We start from the raw sequence: 22,492 nt of genomic DNA, 5'->3' as shown, positions 1-22,492 counted from the left end.
CGATGTAGGAGAAATGTGGGTTTCTATGTGAAAAATCAAACCTGAATTGTTGACATATGACTACACCTGTCAGTCCCCCCCCTTCATTTCTTGGTTGAATCACCTCTATTTACTTCTTTAAACTTCTCTATAATTCATTCTCCAATCAAACTCTGCCTACTTAATTTCCCTTTTTGCACGACATATGGCCCAATCTGAGACATTTAAGATCTGGGCATAGAGGAATATGGATTTAATTCCCATTTCATAAAGAGATCTGGCTTTCATTCATTTTCTAATTGCTTTATTATTCTTTAATTTCACTTTTTGCCTAAAAAATTGTGAACATGTGTTATAAAGTCTGAGCCTTACAAAACTTAGAGAAGATAACCTTACAACATATTTCCTAATCATCTGTATGTGATTATAGTCCCCCCTCCACAGCCAGTGTGTTCTTGGGTCTGTTTCCAGTGCTTTATTTTTAGGTTGTTGCATGAGGCCATGTAACGAGCTATTCATGCTCTGGATTCTAATTCTACTCCATCCTTCTCATGTGATTTCCTCCCTTCCCTTTTATTAGACATAGACCACCTCCCAGATTTGGAGGTTAACAATACGGGCTATTTCTGGTGATGAAAACCCTGGTTTTGCTAGAGTGTTTTGAATTTCCTTGAGCCCATTTCAGAATGTGCAGTTTGCTTCATGTACACAGACTATGAATATGTTACTAGCTTAAAACATAAGCTGTGGAGAAAATGTCCAGGCTGTTTCCATATGTTTTCTTTTTTATTTCTTCTATAAGCTCTAGAGCAGTGGTTCTCAACCTTCTGGCCCTTTAAATACAGTTCCTCATGTTGTTGTGACCCCCAACCATAAAATTATTTTCGTTACTACTACATAACTGTAATGTTGCTATTGTTATGAATCGTAATGTAAATATCTGATATGCAGGATGGTCTTAGGCGACCCCTGTGAAAGGGTCATTCGACCGCCAAAGGGGTCTCGACCCACAGGTTGAGAACCACTGCTCTAAAGGATCTATTTAGTTAAGAATAACACTTTCATGAACCGACTTAAATTTTCTCATGGAGTGCCCCACTGCATCCTCTTTTATACATAGTGGTTTAAAACACAAAGCCATTGTACCTGAATCAGAATTTTCTCTGCTCTTTTCCCTCCTCCATCTGAAACATGTTTGTATTGAGAATTAATAGGAAAGATAAAGAGGCCAGCCTCAAGTGCCTTCTGGCACCTGTTCTATATCCATGGTGTTAAAGTCAGAAAGAAGTGGGTTAAGTGAACAATTGGGAAAGTGACTCTTTTCATGCCCTGCTTTCATGCCCCGCATGTTAACTGGAATACTTTTCTTTCCCTGCTCATTCTTTCTAAGAAAGAGCTAGATATTAGAGGTACCTACTCAACTGGTGTCCATACAGACTTCTGGAAAGTAAATTTTGATGACCTGAGATTCTCCATAGGCAGCAAGTCTTTGCCTTCCTCATGTCTGCGTTGTGTGCATGTAAACACTAAATTTTGAGAACATTTATGAAAGTTGCTTTAAACCATCAAGAACCCAGTCCCCATCTCTGTTCCTTGAGTGGAGGCAGGAATGTGCTTACAGCCATTTTACAATCCAAATGTGAACTGGAGAAAGTTCCAAGTGAATGTAAGTTTATATTTTGAGTTTATATTTTTAACTTGTCAAATTTTTATTATCGGCTTGTAATAATAAAGATTTCACCTGCTGCACACATGCTTGCTCAAAATAATAATTTTATTGATGTTGGGCCAGCTTCTAATACAGCATGGGGAACAATCTGACTTTATTTAGACTGATGAAATCCATGATTTGCAAACTTGCCGAAGCTTTGCTTTATGGTAGTTAATTATAAAATGTGCTAAGTGACTCTCTTCACCATGAAAGATTCCAAAATGCTTCCTCAGCTGAAAGCAGGCAACTGAAAAAGCTGAAGCCAAATGTTTGGCTGGAGACCTAGGAAGTGGTTGAGACACAACAGCGTAGCTGCCCGCGTTTTGCTGTGGTTAGAGTGCGTTCTCTGGTTGTGCTGATCTGCGTGGGACTGTGCTCCCATAGATGATTAGATTAAACAAGGCCGTGTTTTGAGAAGCTGCAGAGGCACTGGAAACACCATAGACCAACGCCAAGTGCACAGAATCAGATGTCAGGACTGGCTGTGAGATGTGAAATGAAAGGAAGCTAGGATTAAACTTGGTATTTTCCCCCAAAACCATAGCTTTAATCAACACAAACTGAGCATTTTTTCAATCCAGTTTGGGCCAGTGCCACACTGTGTCTTTCTTGGCCCCCAGATGAAAGATGGGAATAGGTCTTTGTTGTAGGTCTGGCAGCATTGAGAGATTTAGTGTTTAGCATCAGTTGTTTGTTTTATAAATCAAATCCCAATTAATATTTCTTAAAGGGAGGCCTATAGATTGTCTTCCATTTGTGGAAACCCAACCAGTTGAAGGTGGCATAAGAAGTAAATATCTCACACACTTAATGCATGATTTTTTCTCCTTATGATAAGAAATGTCCTTTTCTCTCCCAAATCAAGAGTTTCTAGAAATGTCAAAATTCATCAAAACGACTGAGTGTTGGAATACTCATAAGTAAAAGTATAATAAGCCCAGGATGTCAATGAGAACAACAAAATAGCTAACAATTACTGGGCAATAGATATTTGTCAGGCCTGTATTCTGAGCACTTTGCATCTTTTATATCATTGAGTCCTCACAAAACACCATGAAGTAAGCACTTTTAATGGGTCACCCAAGAGACAGGAAACTGACATACAGAGAAATTTCTAAACTTGTCTAAGGTCAACAACTAGTATACTGGTAAAATTCTAACCCATTTCCTCTGGCCACAGACCCCAAGATTTTGATACTATCCTCTAATGGTTTGTTGGTGCTCATTTTGAAGGTGATAATTTTGAATTTGATTCAGAAGGATATTGACACAGCTAGTTATAAGGTAAAAAAAATTAAGTTTTGTTCCTTCCAATTGATGCAGCATTTGCCATTTATGTTTACTGTTTTGAAATGGGAGTTCTAGAGTTTTATGATTTTTATATAAAACTGCATTTGAATGCACATGAGCTCTCCTGCTATTGGAGCTCCTGGATGTCTTCTTCAAGGATTTTAGATTCTGATCCCATTTGAGCTATTGACTCACTTTTCAACCCCTTGGCATGACCTTCTTGCACCTCAATAATCCCAGCTGGAAAATTAGGTAAAATAAAAACATGATTTCATTAAGAGACAGATGCTTCATTTGACCAGTGCTTTCTTAAGTAAACACATTACAGAGTTTTGTGACACATTTTTAGGAGCTTGCTGTGTCCCCTTGTCCATTGGTCACTCTGGGGTCAAGAGCCTGAAATTCTGTTTAACTTGCAGACCAAAGTTTAGAAAAACAACCAATTTCCTTCCTGAGGTTAATGTTATAAGTCAGCTCTGGTTGTACAGTAATACCTGAGTTGAATAAGAAGCTGAACTAACATTTTCCTTTAAAGTAGCATGTCTTTACCCAGGTGAACATTGTCTCAGGTTTTCTAACAGCAGATTCACTTGTGAATTTAGAAAGGCAAGTGAATCACAATTCACTTGTGATTTTAAAATCTATATTTTGAACATTAGAGATGAAATTTATTTAATACAATCACATCCACTTGCCAATTTTAAAAGACGGTTATCATACTAGAAAAAGTATCATGTGACTAATTGTTTGCTATCTGAACTAACAATATAACTCAAACTCTTACCCCATAGTCTTTGCTTTGACATAGTCTACCATGAAATGCATTTCCTTAGCCTAATTGAAATAAACTCCTTCTTGATGGGTGATGGGCATGTAATAGCATGACTTTTGTATTTATGATGAGCTTTAGTCTCTTAAGAATAGATCAGTCCAAAAGCACTTACAAATTACACCTTGATTTTAAACAGCAAGATACAGTTCTGGTGGCTGCCTCACTTGAGAAAATACCAGATCAGACAGTTACATGATTCTCTAAATTTTACTCTGACCTCTCTAATACCTTTTCTTCCTTATTTAGTGTATAAATGCAAATACCATTAACAAGTGCACCCGCTACGCAAGTGTATTTGGTCCTTAATTGCCTCAGGATTTTAGGGGAGAAGTTTGCAATTACATCAATTGAGAATAAGAGATTCACTAATAAAAATAGTAATGTAAACATGATTGCTTAACTTAGTTCAAGCAAACGAACTTATTCAATCTTTTGCAATCTACTAATTGTAAATGGTGGCAAATACAAATAGTAACTTTTCCATAAATCAAGACTCCAGGACCTCTACTTGAAACCCAGATAGTGAATTGTTGCCCTAAATCCACTAGGAGTTTTCACATCCTGTTTTACTGAGGGAACTTGGTTAAACTTTCTCTAATATCTTCTTTTACCCTCCGAAATTGCTTTGAGACCTCTTTATCTTTTTTTTTTTCCTATACTTTGACTTGAGAAAAATGTATCTCTCTCTCTTTCCAAGGGTAACAATGACTTTTCTGTGACTTTCTGGAATCCATCCCCCTGCCTCCTCTAAGACTTTACCCTTCAAATAACTTCGCTCTGTTCTAAAAACTCATCATAAAATACATATTTGATGAAAACAACAATGAATCACTTTAAAGAGTTGTAAACAATTTCTCCAACATTTTCTTACATTGGCTGTTTTACTCTCTGGGGCACATGTATGAATATCAGCCATGCTAAGCCTGCTGGAGGCAGCTCGTCGGAGAAATGCTTAATCTCCCATCCACATCTGTAATTTAAAAAATCTCTGTGAGTGATTTATGAGCAAACTCTCACTGGAAAAAGGCAATGTCCTAGGCAGGCAATGACATCATGATATATTCTGATTCCCCTTCACATCATGTACTTGAAATATATTGTTTTCAGCTGGGACATTGCTTTTTAAATTTCCTAGATTCTGGATTTTTCTCTTTGAGTCAGCTTTTAGTATTCTTGTGTGTTGTCTTTACTGAGAATGTCCTTTTAAAATAGGTACTGCTGCCCTGGCAGGTCTTGTTCAGTGGTTAGAGCATCAGCCCACGACTGAAGGGTCTCGGTTTTGATTCTGGTAAAGGGCACTTACCTCAGTTGCAGGCTCAATCCTGGTAGGAATGTGTGCAGGAGGCAACCGATCAATGTGTCTCTCTCACATCGATGTTTCTCTCTCTCTGTCTATCCCCCTCCCTTTCACTCTGTCTGAAAAAAAAAAATCTATGGAAAAAATATCCTCAGCTGAGGATGAACAACAACAACATTTAAAATAGCTTATGCTTTTATGTGTACCTTGCCATTTTAGGGCTCAAAGGTTTTGGCAAATATCATGCCTGGCATTGGATGTCTTAGCATAATGATTGGAGGGTCCCATTTGCAAATCGCCACTTTTCCTGCTCACAGCCTTTGCTATGTGTGTCACGTCTTTCCTGACGGGGATCCAACATCCCTCACATTGATCTTCCATTTTCATTCCTGTCCAGCTCCTGCGGGGAAGTCACATGGGTTTCTCTCACTGTGCCCTGGCTCCAGCTACTGTGGAACTGGCTGCCCGTTTCTCTGGGCGCTTAAAAGGTCTTCAGATTGCCCATGACTCTCAGTGCCCTTGAGAGAGCGTGCCTGTCCCAGCCAGCTGACATACTTTTTCATGGAGGAGAGACCATTCCTCTGCCCTCCAAAGAGTCCGTCTCTCTTTCAATGGATGCTCAAGCAAGTCCGCTCCTGACCGACTCTTGGGGATCTTATAAAATTCCCATCTCCTTTTAGCTCTCGCTGAAGTGGGACTCAGATTCGTTCATGCTCAGCATGGCAATGTTCTCTGAGGGCCAAATAAGAATTTCTTATCTGTATCTTCAGCAGAAATGAAGTTGCAGTGCTAAATGAGTAAATGTAGGGAGTGTACAAGTCAACAATAGTATGCCAAGTAGCATGCCAAAATATTCATAAAATTATACCAAAGAATTTTAAAATCAACTGCTTTGCTTATACCACTGAAATCTTTATTTTATTTTTTTTTCGCTTAAAGTATTACAAAGGGTATTACATAAGTGTCCTTTTTTCCCCCCCGCCCTTGACAAACCCCTACCCTCCCTTACCCCCCAGTGTCTTATGTCCATTAGTTATGCTTATATGCATGCATACAAGTCCTTTGGTTGATCTCTTACTCCCCTCCCTCCTGCCCCCCAACTCTCTCTGGCCTTCCCACTGCAGTTTGACAATCAGTTTGAGGCAGCTCTGCCTCTGTATCTATTATTGTTCAAAAGTTTGTAATGGTCTTTATTATCCATGAATGAGTGAGATCATGTGGTATTTTTCCTTCACTGACTGGCTTGTTTCACTTAGCATAATGCTCTCCAGTTCCATCCATGATGTTGCAAATGGTAGGAGTTCCTTCTTTTTAACAGCAGCATAGTATTCCATCGTGTAGATGTACCACAGTTTTCTAATCCATTCATCTACTGATGGGCACTTAGGCTGTTTCCAGATCTTAGCTATGGTGAATTGTGCTGCTATGAACATCTGGGTGCATATATCCTTTCTGATTGGTGTTTCTGGTTTCTTGGGATATATTCCTAGAAGTGGGATCACAGGGTCAAATGGGAGTTCCATTTCCAATTTTTTGAGGAACCTCCATACTGCCTTCCATAGTGGCTGCACCAGTCTGCATTCCCACCAGCAGTGCACAAGTGTTCCTTTTTCTCCACATCCTCTCCAGCACTTGTCGTTTGTTGATTTGTTGATGATGGCCATTCTGACAGGTGTGAGATGGTACCTCATTGTTGTTTTGATTTGCATCTCTCGGATGATTAGTGACTTTGAGCATGTTTTCATATGTCTCTTGGCTTTCTGAATGTCCTCTTTTGAAAGGTGTCTATTTAGATCCTTTGCCCATTTTTTGATTGGATTGTTTATCTTCTTTTTGTTAAGTTGTATGAGTTCCCTATAAATTTTGGAGATTAAGCCCTTATCAGATATGACGTTGGCAAATATGTTTTCCTACAAGGTGGGTTTTCTTGTTGTTTTGTTGATGGTTTCTTTTGCTGTGCAGAAGCTTTTTATTTTGATGTAGTCCCATTTGTTCATTTTCTCTTTAGTTTCAACTGCCCTAGGAGCTGTATCAGTGAAGAAATTGTTTTGGCATATGTCTGAGATTTTGTTGCCTTTGTATTCTTCTAGAATTTTTATGGTTTCCTGTCGTACATTTAAGTCCTTTATCCATTTTGAGTTTATTCTTGTGTATGGTGTAAGTTGGTGCTCTAGTTTCATTTTCTTGCATATGTCTGTCCAATTTTCCCAACACCATTTATTGAAGAGACTATCTTGGCTCCATTGTATGTTCATGCCTCCTTTGTCAAAAATTAATTGAGCATATTGGTTCGGGCTAATTTCTGGACTCTCTATTCTATTCCACTGATCTATATGTCTGTTCTTGTGCCAGTACCAGGCAGTTTTGAGAACAGTGGCTTTGTAATACAGCTTGATATCTGGCATTGAGATCCCACCTACTTTGTTCTTTCTCAGGATCGTTGCAGCTATTCGGGGTCTTTTTTTATTCCAGATGAATTTTTGGAGAGTTCGTTCTAGATCTTTGAAGAAGGCCATTGGTATTTTAATGGGAAGTGCGTTGAATGTATAGATTGCTTTGGGTAGTATGGACATTTTAATGATGTTGATTCTACCAATCCAAGAACATGGTATGTTCTTCCATCTGTTTATGTCTTCCTCTATCTCTTTTTTCAACGTCCTGTAGTTTTCTGAGTAGAGGTCTTTAACCTCTTTAGTTAAGTTTATTCCTAGGTATCTTAATTTTTTTGGTGCGATGGTAAATGGGATTGTTTTTCTGATCTCCCTTTCTGAAAGTTCACTATTGGTGTATAGAAATGCCTCAGATTTCTTGGGGTTAATTTTGTATCCTGCTACATTGCCAAATTCATGTATTAAGTCTAGTAGCTTTTTGATGGAGTCTCTAGGGTTTTGTATGTATAATATCATGTCGTCTGCAAATAAGGACAGTTTTACTTCCTCTTTTCCAATTTGGATGCCTTTTATTCCTTCTTCTTGCCTAATTGCAATGGCTAATACTTCCAGTACTATGTTGAACAGGAGTGGTGAGAGTGGGCATCCCTGTCTTGTTCCTGTTCTTAGGGGAAATGGTGTTAGTTTTTGTCCATTGAGTATGATGTTGGCTGTGGGCCTGTCATATATGGCTTTTATTATGTTGAGGTATGATCCTTCTATTCCCACCTTTCTGAGAGTTTTTATCAAAAATGGGTGTTGGATTTTGTTGAATGCTTTTTCTGCATCAATTGATATGACCATGTGGTTTTTTTCTTTCAATTTGTTTATGTGATGTATCACATTTATTGATTTACGGATGTTGTACCATCCTTGCATCTCTGGGATAAATCCTACTTGGTCATGGTGTATGATCCTTCTGATGTACTGCTGGATCCGATTTGCTAAGATTTTGTTGAGGATTTTGGCATCTATGTTCATGAGGGATATTGGCCTGTAATTCTCTTTCATTGTGATGTCTTTACCTGGTTTTGGTATTAGGGTGATGCTGGCTTCATAGAATGAGCTTGGAAGCGTTCCTTCCTCTTGAATTTTTTGTAGTAGTCTGAGGAGGGTAGGTTTTAGTTCTTCCTTGAATGTTTGGTAGAACTCCCCTGTGAAGCCGTCTGGCCCTGGGCTTTTGTTTGCTGGAAGCTTTCTGATGACTGCTTCAATTTCTTCCATAGTTATTGGCCTATTGAGGTTTTTAGATTCTTCCTGATTGAGTTTTGGAATGTTGTATTTTTCTAGGAATTTGTCCATTTCCTCCAGGTTGTCTAGTTTGTTGGAGTAGAGTTGCCCGTAGTATTGTTTAACAATCATTTGTATTTCTGTGGGGTCTGTTGTTATTTCGCCTCTATCATTTCTGATTTGGTTTATTTGGGACCTCTCTCTTTGCTTCTTGGTGAGCCTGGCTAGGGGTTTGTCAATCTTGTTTATCCTTTCAAAGAAGCAGCTCTTGGTTTCATTGATTTTCTGTATTGTTTTTTTGGTCTCTATTTCATTGATTTCTGCTCTAATCTTTATTATCTCTTTCCTTCTGCTCACTCTGGGGTTTTCTTGTTGCTCTCTTTCTAATTCTTTGAGTTGTAGAGTTAGATGATTGACTACCATTTTTTCTTGTTTTTTGAGATAGGCCTGTAGAGCTATAAACTTTCCTCTCAGGACTGCTTTCATTGTGTCCCAGAGGTTTTGGATTGTTGTGTTTTCATTGTCATTAGTGTCCAGGATGTTTTTAATTTCTTCTTTGATGTCATCGGTAACCCAATCAATATTTAATAACATGCTATTCAGCTTCCAAGTGTTTGAGTATTTTGGGTTGTTTTTATTGTAGTGTATTTCTAACATTATGCCATCGTGGTCTGCGAAGAAGCTTTTTATGATTTCAATCTTCTTGAATTTACCACTGAAATCTTTAAAATGATATGCCTCACCACTATATGAAAGAGAAAAAATTGAGGTACTCTCCCAGGTCCCTCAAAGTTAATTTGGTATTTGCCACATGGCCTGCATTTTAAATCTGAAACCTAATACCTACCCTCCATATGAAGTGACAATCCCTTAATAAAAATGCATATGGCAAGTGCTATTTACTTATGTAGATTTGGAGGAGGAAAAAGTCTCTTAATCCTTTAAATAAATATAACTATTTTATGAAATAGAATGCAAAAAGTACATGCTTTTTTAATATAAAATAAATATTATGTTGCAGAGGTCACTTGAAGCCATTTCCTCTCTCATTTATGCCAGGGGGAAAAACTCAAGTGTGAAATTTCCCTACAAATCCCAGTGTTAGCTGATAAACATTGTGCCTTGAAAAAATTCAACAGCACAGAGTGTATTCTCAACCCGTGTTTGATGTACTAAGTAACTTTAAGCCACGTTCAATAGGGCATGAATGACAGATTCTGTTTTTCTGTGAGCTGAGCTGTGGGTTCCCTGGAAAACTCAACATACCCCCCCAAAACTGGAAGAACCCCTCCAATCTCCTGTTGCATGTGATTTGGAGTGCACTCTGCAGACTGTGATGCGCTTTCATGTTACCAAATAAAACGTGACTGCTGGTGGGAAGTTTCCTCTAAGAAAACTTGCTAGCCTAGTAAATGCTATTGAAGTAAACAACTACTTAAATAGCATGAAAATGTTGAGCCTCGGAAGGTCACCAAGTCCTAGCTACTTCATTTCAGCCACAACAGCAGCCAGCTGCTCAGTGGACAACTTTGTTATGAGGTGTTGGTGATTTAACAAGTTGGCCAAAAGTAGTTGGAATGCGTGAAAGACTTCATCTCTGTTGGGTTTCACTGGTACACACTGGACTCTTTTGGTGGAATGATCCAAGTTCTTGCCTTTGGCATTCAGAAACCCACAGAAAATGCAGTCATCATTTTTCTATAGGATGTCCTGCATTCCTGTGTGGTGGTTTGCGTATGATTCTATAAACTTTTGCAAAAATGCTACCAGGAGTATCGATTTCCTACTTTTCAGAGTTTCTACACTGCTGCCCCGAATTTATTTTTGCAGAACATTTTAGATTTATTGGACAATGGCTCTTTATCTGTAGACTATGTAAAAATTAATCTTATGTGATAAAATAATTCAGTTGGATTACAAGACCGTGGCTATGAACTCTGTGATATAATATCTATCTTGTAGAATGGAGATGGCAGTGATTCGGAGCCAGGGGAACATGGCTGAGAGGGATAAGTACAAACATCACCTTGCTGAGTGGTTTTAGACAATCACTTACCTTCCCAATATTTTTCTTTTCTCTTCCAGCTCTAACACTCCATGATGCTCATCTTGGTATTTTGGGCTTTTCTTAAATGTAAATGAAACTGTGCCATTTATGTGTGAGATTAGTAAACATTCATAACTCACTAAATAACAAAAAGAAATGAAAGGGTGAGACAAGCTTACATTTGCATGCAAGCAGAAAGTTACTCATTTCACTTCTCTTTCTTTCCCACTCCACCCCCACTCATCTCATATAGCTACTTGGCTAAGGAAATAGAAGCCATCTACTAAGTGTTTACAACTTGCAGAACATTGAGTTAAATACAGAGGATTCAACAGTCAATGGAGGGAAATGTTCTCTGATCTCATGGGGATTTTGATTGACCAGAGAAGATGGAAAATTAGACAAATAATCACAATAATATGTAGTGAGGGCTATGACATAATGCCACAGTTGTCTTGCAAATTCTTGATTCTAAATAAGGCCTCATTTCTACATATCATTGAGCATGTGTGATCCAGATGCATTATGGGAACATCTACTCCTTAGTGACATTTTCTTATTTCCCCTAAATGTTTACCCAAAGTGACTGCTTCTAACTATATGCAGCTTTAATTTCCCCGGGGTCTGGTCTCTGTGTGAGAAAGGCAGTTACAATGAACTCATGTACAATTGTTGGGGGCAGGGGGAAATCAAGTGCTAGTGTAATTGACACAGAAAAGTAGAATCGAAAAATCACTCTGATCCGAACTTCCTGTAATCTCTCCTGTAGGACATCTCCTTGGCCTCTCCCATGACGATTCCAAATTCTGTGAAGAGAACTTTGGCTCCACAGAAGATAAGCGCTTAATGTCTTCCATCCTAACCAGCATCGATGCATCCAAGCCCTGGTCCAAATGTGCCTCAGCCACCATCACAGAATTCCTGGACGATGGCCACGGTAGGTATTGTCAAGGACAACAGAGGCTCAGAAACAAAATTTAGGATTATTATAAGTTTTCCTTCATGATATCCTCATGACATTCACCTTACCCTCTAAAACAATGGATGTTTAGATAGTGTGAAGGAAAAAGGAAGCAAGAGAACTGACTGACTGTTGGTCTATCATGCCAACATCCTTGGTGGCATTATAGTCATGATATTTTTGCTTTTGAATTGAAAAGTTCAAAAGAGAAGCAATGTGGGAGACCACACAGAAGGCCTAGCTCGTGGCCTGAAAGCCTGGCTTTTATTCCTTCGTTCACCACTGGCTTCCTGTGAGAATGCTGGCAGACATCTTATATCCCTGCTATTAATACAACTCGCAGGATTACTTGTTACATGCCTATTATAGGGGTGTGGTTCAGGTGTAGGTGACAATTCTGTCAGATTCTCTTTATGGCAACAGAAAGCCAGGAAAGGAAGCACTTTAGGTTTGCATTCACTGGATGAATTTGATTTCATCCTGATGGCAGATTCTCCTGAAAAGTGGAGTAAAAACTGAAGAACAGAAATAGAAAATCCATCTGAATGGTGGGAAAATACTTCAAGAACTTCAAACGAAAATCTTTGGCTTCCTCATTCAGATACAGTTCAAGAGCACAGCATGCTTTATTAAATTCTGTAAACCTAGGATTAGTGAATTTTATGAAAACACTAAGGAAGTAACAGTTTTTAGAAATAAGTTCTGACCCATAAGTAATCTTTGAAACAAGAAGTGGCAAATTTTCTAGCATTCCTTATTATTTTAAAATACTAGAAACCCTGGAGAATAGGCTCATTAGAGTTGAAAGAGAACTTCAGAGACCACTTAGTTCAAGTTTCTCATATTACAGAAAAGGACATATTCTCATTTCTTGTGGCTTTTTTTTCTCTTAAAATTTGTCTCTTTGTAAAACTCATGGTTGAATTGAATATGACAGAAATTGTTGAGCATAATGATTGTTCATAAATTTAACTTATAATGATTGCTTCAAAGTTGGATAAAGAGAATCTGTAATAACTGCTTTTTCCTAGTTCCACAAAGTTAGGGTTTAATATTTTTGTAATTTCTTAGTGAGCTCACCATCTTCAACTTTGACTCCATAATGTCAAAACAATTAAAAATTTAATTTTTTTTTCAGACAAAAATAAATTCTGTTCCATGTCCTTTGGTGGCTTATAGGCAAAATCTGTTCATTAACTCATTTTTCTTGCTCTGTTAGTGGAAATGCTTTATCCACTTGGGAATTTTAAAATTTCCTATTTCTGAATATAGTCCATGCCCAACTTGGTTTAAAATTTTCCTCAATACAAAATACATGTTCTTTGTTCATTGAAAGGACATCTCAATATCTCAAAGATTTGAGATAATACTGAGAATCAATGAACTAGGTTTTTCCTTTAGATTAATAATAAGTGGTAATTTTCTGTTTAGCTCAGTTTACAATGTTGATTAAATATTGATAAACTCCCAAAATTAATACTTATTTAATTATTTGCCTGTCTACATGGATCAAGTGAATGTCTAGTAAAGTCCCTCTTGGGTGGAATCATATTCTCCACTCTTTCTTTCTTTCTTTCTTTCTTTCTTTCTTTCTTTCTTTCTTTCTCTTTCTTTCTCTCCCTTTCTTTCTTTCTTTCTTTCAAATGCCTTTTAAAAAAAAAAAAAAAATATATATATATATATATATGTATATTTATTTATTTTTTTATTGATTTCAGAGAGGAAGGGAGAGGAAGAGAGAGATAGAAATATCAATGATGAAAGAGAATCATTGATTGGCTGCCTCCTGCACACCCCACACTGGGGTTAGAGCCTGCAACCCAGGCATGTGCCCTGACTGGGAATCGAACTGTGTGACCTCTCGGTTCATAGCTCGACACTCAACCCCTGAGCCACGCCAGCTGGGCATGTATTCTCTACTCTTACTATTGCTTTTGCTGGGATTTTTTTTCTCAGGCTTTCTGAAAATGAAATCACATTAATATTTTATTTCAGCATCACACGTTACACATTCCAAAATGTTGAGTTAAACTTTGAATCACTAAATGGGTGGATTTAGTTGCTAAGGCAGCAAATACTTATGGCTAAAATGGGACCAAATTTTTTTCCCTGTGCAAGTATTAGGTCAGTTAATTACAATGCTGTGCAGAATTTTATTTCTTATTACCATAATTTTGGAATGATTCATTTATTTCACATTTGTGGAATCCATGATCTTACTCTCTGTGCAGTAAATATGCTTTTAGTATTATCTTCATATTTTAATATTACTTCTGTATTTAAAAGAGTCCATGCGCAGATTTGTTAAATTTTTGCAACTAATTTACATGTTTTATATATCTCTATGTCTATTCCAAAGGATCTCATGGGATATAACAACCAAGAACATATTTTTAGTGGAAACAGACCTACTTCACTTGCAATGATAAAGTCTTATCTGAATTTCTCATTTATATGTTAAATAACTAAATTCATTTCCCTAAATTGAATTTTGATAGCAAATTCTCTTAGTTGATTTATTCATTTCATGAAGCTTAGACTCTCACTTTAAAATATATTGGTTAGGCAATCTTGCATTTTAACAACAAAGCCTTTTTCAGTAGCCTATAATGAATCAGGTAATTTCAGAATAAGGAGAGAGAAAAAAAAGGTCCTATGATACAATGGCAAAGCTTTCAACTATGTGCATTTCAAAATAGCATGCAGAGCAGTGCTCTCTGTAAATGTGAATTCAAATAATATAATAACTTTTAAATTGCAACCCGGAAAACTGACTTAAGTGGAAGTGTGGCAGTCGGAACTAGTAAATGCAATTTCCAGATGACTGAGATTCTGACACTTCCACTTCAGAGCTTAGGAGAGAACCAAGAAGAAAGTTGAAGTCCAAGACAATGGCAAAACAAACAAATAAACAAACACATCTTTGTCAGAAGGCTGAACTGATATAATGAAATCATATCATAAAATCCTTTCACTTTACTTATAGAGAGCTACTCAGGCTTCCCATCAGAGCCCACTTATTCATATTTAGTAGAAATAATTATTTTTTCTCTTTTTCTTTTTAAAAAAAATATATGGTTTTTATTGATTTTAAGAGGAAGGGAGAAGGACAGAGATAGAAACATCAATGATGAGAGGGAATCATTGATCACCTGCCTCCTGCACACTACCCACCAGGGATCAAGCCACAACCCAGGCATGTGCCTGGACCAGGAATCAAACCATGACCACCTCATTCATAGGTCAACACTCAACCACTGAGCCATGCTGGCCAAGCTACTATTTTTTGTTCTAATTTACTTGGCCACCAAAAATTTTAAGCAATAATATAATCATGGTGGGGGTGGGGTGCACTTCAGACAGGTAAACTGGAAGCAATAAATGATGTCATCCTATATAATAAAAACTCAGTGACCGAAACGGTGGAATGACCAGAATGACCAGAGACCAGAATGACCACGGCCCCTTGCCCCAGCTGGCCCCACCCCCCAGGGAGCAGTTAGGGGTGATCAGGCAGGCAGGCAGGTGAGCAATTAGGAGCCAGTGGTCCCAGATTGTGATGTCCGAGGGGTCCCGGATTGGAGAGAGTGCAGGTCGGGCTGAAGGAACCACCCCACCCCCTGCACAAATTTCGTGCACTGAGCCTCTAGTTTGACAATAAGGGAGAAACCAGAAAAGCTGAAAGATGTGGTCCTAAAACATTTAAAGCTTAGAGGTCTGGCACCATTTTGCCAAAAGTAAAAAACCCTATCCTACCAGCAAGATCCGTGAAAGTAACCTCTGTATTTCAGCAGGATACAAAAATTGATACTCCTTTATTTTAAGAGGATTAAATTTTGACACCAATATAAAGGCAGCAAAGCAACTGCTGTTTTAAATAGATATTCTCACAAAATTTATACAATTTTTAGATGGTGCCTAAGGAATTTATTATCTGGAAAAATCTATTTATGGCTAAAAAAATAGCTCACCTGTCTCCCTCCAGCAATGCTGGAGAAATGAGGTCTTAGAGTGTGATTACATTCAAATCATTTGCTTTATTTTTAAAATTATTAGCCATAAGTAGCCAGACATTTATAGCACTGAACCATTGCCAAATTAAAATTCATTAATACTGAGTGTTTCCTGATTTAGTTCCAACAAGAACTATGTAGCAATTCGGTTATGGTTGAAAGTCAGTATGCACACTTGAAAATAACTGTGCCTGCAGATTTGTGATTCAGAAAAGGAGAAGCCGTATCTCATGGGGATCCCCAGCCCCCACCAACCTGGCTGAGATACTTGTAGACATTCTGCCCTGTTTATACAAGTTAGCTCCAGGCAAGCTGGCTAGGAGTTTGATCCTCAAAAATAAAGGGAAGCGCTGGCAGAGAAATTGTGCAGTGAAAGCAGGTTATTGAATTTCCTTTCTTAAATGCTCTGTAACCTTGAAGCCAGAAACAATAGCTCAACCCCCACTGTATCCCTAAGTCTCAGTGCCAGGTGATGAGAAAGGCCGCCACCTAAGTACTAGTAGCCACAGCTCAAGTACTACACCCATGACACAGGCTGCCCAGGAAAACCAATAGACAGCTTTGAAACAGTAACCTGGAGCATATTTGAAGATCTCATTTACAGTCACTTACTGAACCACAGACTTTTGGAGATAAAATGGCATTAGAAAATGAATTGCAGAAATCCCTTGTAAATATAGACGATAAAGCTAGTTATATGATCTTAACGCTCAATTTCTTTTCATCTCGATCCAAATGTATTGGCATAAAGTTGTTTATAAAATCCTCATTATGTTTTTAATATCTAGTGCCTCTGTACTTATATCCTGTTCTTTGTTTGTTTCTAAGTTCTTTTTTTTTTAATGTTTTTATTGATTTTAGAGAGGCAGGGAAAGAGAGATACAAAAAGTGATGAAACAGAAACATCATCAGTGGGCTGCCTCCCGCATGCCTCCTACTGGAGATTGAGAGAAACCTGGGCATGTGCCCTGACCCCTGACCGGGAGTGGAACCAGTGACTTATTGGTTCATGGGTCAGCATTAAACCACTGAGCTACGCCAGTCAGGCTAGGCTCTTTTTTAAATTTAAATATAGTTGCTATACAATATCATGTTAGTTTCAAGTGTACAATGTAATGATTCGGCATTCATATACCTTTTAGAAACCATCATTTATATGCACCAAATGTTAAAACAAAAGAAAGGAAGATAAGAGGGAGGGAGAAAAAGGGGGGAGAAAGGAAAAAGCAACTTGGCAGTTTGTGGAACACAACAAACAGACCAATGTGGGCAGCTAAGCCCAGATAGGATTTCAGACAAAGGTAAATTAAAAAACGCATTAAGTAAATGTAAAAAAGTGGCTGAGAATAAAAGTAAAATTGAGCAAGAAAAGTCAACTGTAGACTGAATACTTTTAGAGGTTAACATGAATGATACTAAAAGTTTGATCAGTTCCTCTTTCATCCCTCCCCCAAAACGTAAACAATTTTTAAGATGGAAAATCTATAGCCAATCCACTATTACTGAGATTTTAAATATTTGTACTGTGAGATCCAGAATAAGGCCTTTTATTTTGTATTGTTCTGTGGCACAGTCTACCATTTGGTAGAGATGCCTGTACCTATTTTATAGCTAAAGGATGTAATTCAACAAATAGATGAAATCGACAGACTGTACATTTCAGAGTGAAAAGAAAGGAATGCAGCATCAAATCCTAATTTTGAGAACATCAGAGTAATAGATTAATGGCAATTCTGAAATAAGTCACTTTAAGCAAGTAGAGGTCATGCCCCGGTGACCTCTACCTGAAAACCATGCAGCAGAGATACCAACTTTTTCATAGCAAAACAAATGTGTTATTCAGTTTCAAAATCCATCCTTTGGTATTAAGCATTATAAAGAGATGTTACCTCTTGAACTTGCCTTTGTGTAAGCTGATTTCAAACTGTTTGCATTATACATTTCTTTTCACTCATCATCTGCCAGTGAGGTAGAAAGGATGTCGGTGACTGCATGTCCACAGAGAGGTGGGGAGTTATTTTGGCTGGAGCCATACCAGGTAGACCATTGCCACATGCACCACACATGTAAAGACTTCCCAGCTAATATTTAGTTACCCAGTCTTATGGTCTGTGCTTTTTAGTAAAATTAAAATGTTTTTTTTAAGCAGTACTTTTGAAGAATTGGAAAGCATTCTTGCTGTCTCAGAGATCCATGGACATTCTCCTAACATCAGCAATCTGTTGAGCTTTTCCTGGTTTACACAATGCTCTTTCTATGTAGCAGTGAAGATAGGCTTTCCAGGGGGTTCCAAAGGTCCCAATCTTCCTCTGTCTCCTAAACAAAGCTTCGTGGGGTTTTACTATCATTCTTTCCTATTGACTTGATGTTGATGTTTTTCTTTTAACTCGATGTTTTTCTCCCCAAGTTCTCTTTGGCTGGGTACTTCTTTTTTAATGCTTTTTCTGGCTTGCCTTAAGAAGTTTTACCTCTTCAAACATTCTGGCCCAGAAGTTAAATAGGAACTTTGCTCTTTATTCATTTTCATATAATGCCTCCATCACAGATTGACACATTCTAAGGTATTCACTTTGAAGAAATGTGAGTGTAGTAGTTGTAAAAACACTTGCAGTATATTTAAAATGTGCTGAGTATTTAATTTCTCGGTGGAAAGTAGGATTTAAATATCTCTATTTTGTTGAACAAAAAGAATAACTCGAATATATCTAAATGGTTGTTATATATGCTGGACATAATAGCAACTACCATTGTTTTGTATTTTTTCTAGTGGCCTCTTTTATCTCTTTTAGTTAATTTTACCTTTACGGTGTCACAGTGAAAAGAGAAACATTTCACAGAACTTGAAAAATAAATTAGGGAGAGGTTAACTAAGTTGGCCAAGAACACTCAGCCCTCAGTGTTTTGCCAGAGTTAGACTTTAGACCTGGTGTTTCTACCAGGAGGCACAATACCCACCATTTAAAGGATCCCTACCTGTGCTCGCCCTTCAGAAATAAAATCAGAAAAATCTATCCACGTGCAAAGCAGAAGTAAGTTGGTCAATGATGAGACAATAGAGTCTGCTTGGCAGAGTCTCATGAGGATTAAATAAACTAATACATTTAAGTAGCTGAGAATAGTGTAAATGTGTAAGAAATCTTTGTTATTTTTAGTGCTCTTAATCATCAGCAAGTAAATTCTAAAATCAAGTAAATAAAAAAATACAGAAAATGGTGGGCACTGTGCATGCACCCAAATCATGGGAGATCATTAATGATATTACTCCCTGAGCAGGGATTCCTAGGGAAGCGTGTTGCAGGTAGGTTCCAGCTTCTGAGATTGCATCATTCACGTGGAGCGCTGGCTTCTATTGACCCCCCAGCTCACTATATACTCCCCATATTACTCTGTAATAAGGGCACCAACTTGTTGGGGGGCAGACACAGGCCAAACAACAAATACGAATTACATTAAAAACTGACACAACGGGGGGAAAAGGGAGGAGAAGAGTAAAAGTTGGGTCTCGGCCCAAATCATCGAAGATTATTTCTCGATTTTTCCCCCTCCTCCTTTATTCTGTGACTCTTGAAAGCTCTTTATTCCAAGTCTTATCAGTCTGGGAGAAATACGTTATTCAGTCTATTTCTTTCACTTTATTGGGAGGCCTTGAAGGCTGGATCTGGGTTATTTTTCTGTTTTCCCAATATCTAGTATGTTTACTAGGACATTGTAGGCGCTCACCAAATACGTTTGGCATCATACTCATTATCATTGTTTTCAGTGAGTGCAAGAATGAAGGAGGGATCCACTTGTTTATTATTTATGGAGTTAATGAGAAGGGGACAAGGGAAGGCACATGAGGAAGAGAGAAGTTGAAAGTGGACAATGGGGTATAAATAGAGTGCCAAGGGCACACTATTTCTTATTGTTGTAAATGTTTATATGTTGTTATTGCTGTTATGTCCATTATTTTATTTCCTCTAGATCTATCCCAGTTTCTTTTTTAAAATATGTATATATTTTTATTGATTTCAGAGAGGAAGGGAGAGAGAGAGAGAGAGAGGGAGATAGAAACATCAATGATGAGAGAGAATCATTGATTGGCTGCCTCCTGCACTCCCCACAACTGGGGATCGAGCCCACAATCCAACCTCCTGGTTCATAGGTTGGCGCTCAACCACTGAGCCATGCCAGCCAGCCGGGCAATCCATTTCTTTTAGTCTCTTAGCACAATGGCTATTTTCACAACTAATTATTACAAACTGTGTTTATTCAATCATGCCACTGCTATCATTATAGATACCCCAGAGTCAATACATTACATGGAGGCACCCAGCCTCACACCCACGGAGTCCCTTCCCAACGGCATCACACTGCAGATCTGTGGGCGCATCATGTTTCAACATCAGCTGCAGCACTTCACCTTTTAAATCTATTTTTATTGATTTCAGAGAGGAAGGGACAGGGAAAGAGAGATAGAAACATCAATGATGAGAGAGAATCGGCTGCCTCCTGCACACCACCCCCCAATGGGGAATGAGCCCGCAACCAGGGCTTGTGCCCTTGACTGGAATCGAACCTAGGACCCCTCAGTCCACAGGCCAACGTTCTATCCATTGAGCCAAACCTGCTAGGGCTGGAGCACTTCATCTTTAGATCTGTGACTTTAGTGGTTTAAAACCTACACACGGAGCAGTGGTCAATCTTGGTTATTCTTTCAGGTAACTGTTTGCTAGACCTGCCTCGCAAGCAGATCCTGGGCCCCGAAGAGCTCCCAGGACAGACCTACGATGCCACCCAACAGTGCAACCTGACCTTCGGGCCCGAGTACTCAGTGTGCCCGGGCATGGACGTCTGCGCCCGCCTTTGGTGCGCCGTGGTGCGCCAGGGCCAGATGGTGTGTCTGACCAAGAAGCTGCCCGCCGTGGAAGGGACCCCATGTGGGAAAGGGAGGATCTGCCTGCAGGGCAAGTGTGTGGACAAAACCAAGAAAAAATATTATTCGGTAAGTGGTTTTCCTGCCATGCGATGCCTGGAGACCCGAGACCTGGAGCACGTTCCCCTGACATGTGTGGGGCTGTCAGCAGGAGGCTTCATTTCCTAGTTAAACTGTGTTTTCTTGAGAGAGCTATTTCCTGCTTCTTCCTTTAACCACAGCAGCCAGGTCCAGCCATGGAAAAACTGGAGGAAAAGCAGGCCACAGGTGCTCTGCCCAGGTTATGTCCGATGACAAATAAGGGTGCAGCCCAGATTCTACCTGCCTGAGACCCAGTAGGGCCCACTGTGGGGAAGTTTACTTTCAGGCTTCTCTTAGCCATGTTATGAGACGGCATTTTTTGAATTCATTAAGGAAATAGCAGTAGACCTAACACATGGTCCTCACACATACTCGGGAAGAGCCAAAATCGTCCTGCTTTTCCTGCTTAGCAAGTTCAGCTAACTTTTGCAGCTAAAGCAGCCCACACCTGCTCCAGGGACACACTCCTCCCTGCGCCCCCCTCCCCCACAATAGTCCACCTTTATGTCAGCAACTGCCACCTTCATTTTTTTAAAGAGGAAACTCTCTTGTTGCCTTCCCCTTTTATTTATTTTTTTATATTTTTTTATTGATTTCAGAGAAGAAGGGAGAGGGAGAGAGAGATAGAAACATCAATGATGAGAGAGAATCATTGATCAGCTGCCTCCTGCATGCCCCAGACTGGGGATTGAGCCTGCAACCTGAGCATGTGCCCTGACTGGGAATCAAACCATGACCTCCTGATTCATAGGTCGACACTCACTCAGCCACGCCAGCCAGGCTGCCACCTTCATTTTTAAGGCCCAAGGTTTCTGTTGACACTCACCCGCAAAATGTTCTAAGTCCCTAGAACAGCGATTTTCAACCTTTTTCATCTCCTGGCACATACACACTAATTACTAAACTTCTGTGGCACAACATACTGGTATTTTTTCTCTATCTGACCAAAAGAAAAGGTATAATTTTTTTCTGCTCTTAAAATTTATTTTATTATTTTTATTTTTCATAGTTGACACTATCACAGACGTCCCTCATTCCCCGCACTTTGTCCGCCTCCACTCAGCCCCTGCCTCCCCCATCTGGCCTTCACCACACTGTTGTCTGTGTCCATGGACTATGCATATATGTTCTTTGGTTAATCTCTTCACCTTCTTCCATCCAGTCCCTCCCAACACCCTCCCCTCTGACAACTGTCAGCCTGTTCCCTGTATCCACATCTCATACCAGACGGCTGTTATTGTGTTGGCTGTTGCCATGTTTTATTTGACAATCTAAGGGAAAAGAGGCCACCCCTGACTAAATAGGCAGGTGTTGCATGTTTTAAAACTTCGTATAGCATGCCAGTTGCAGATGGCTGCCCCAGAAGAATGTTGCCATATGCATGTGGCCTGTATCTTCAAAGACTAACACCTTCTCAGATCCCCTGACACAGGCAGCCCGCGGATGTTCTTCACAAGTCCCCTCCACAAAGGAGTTCGTAATATTCTTCCTTTAAGAGTCGCAGCTTCCTTGCTGCAATGTTTCCAGGGTAATAGGCCTGGGGTGTCATGACAGGGCTCTTCGTTTCCCGTGGTGTGTGTGCATGTGGTGTGGGTGCACCTCAATATCCGCCACATTTCCTCTCTGAACCCAGAGACCCTAATCTAGTTAGGAATTCAGCCACCCCCAGGTCAAGTACATGGATGCATGTGGCAGAGGGTCTGTCAC

The 22,492-nt window shown here is 39.2% G+C and overlaps 1 protein-coding gene across 2 annotated transcripts in view; it reads left to right on the top strand.

Moving 5' to 3' along the window:
• Positions 1 to 22,492, top strand: part of ADAMTS5 (ADAM metallopeptidase with thrombospondin type 1 motif 5) — a 56,689-nt gene that overhangs the window by 15,701 nt on the left and 18,496 nt on the right. For both annotated transcript variants that reach the window (XM_070407010.1, XM_070407011.1), the window contains 2 exons: positions 11,585 to 11,752; positions 20,490 to 20,773. In XM_070407010.1, the coding sequence (XP_070263111.1) occupies positions 11,585 to 11,752; positions 20,490 to 20,773 (452 nt within the window). The remainder of the gene's footprint in view (positions 1 to 11,584; positions 11,753 to 20,489; positions 20,774 to 22,492) is intronic.

Source organism: Myotis yumanensis, unplaced genomic scaffold, assembly GCF_028538775.1.
Source record: "Myotis yumanensis isolate MYYU_CA2020_CCGP unplaced genomic scaffold, mMyoYum1.0.hap1 SCAF_2, whole genome shotgun sequence".
Classification (NCBI taxonomy): Eukaryota; Metazoa; Chordata; class Mammalia; order Chiroptera; family Vespertilionidae; genus Myotis; species Myotis yumanensis.
Note: the sequence above shows the minus strand (reverse complement) of the source record. Positions and strands in the feature narration are given on the sequence as shown.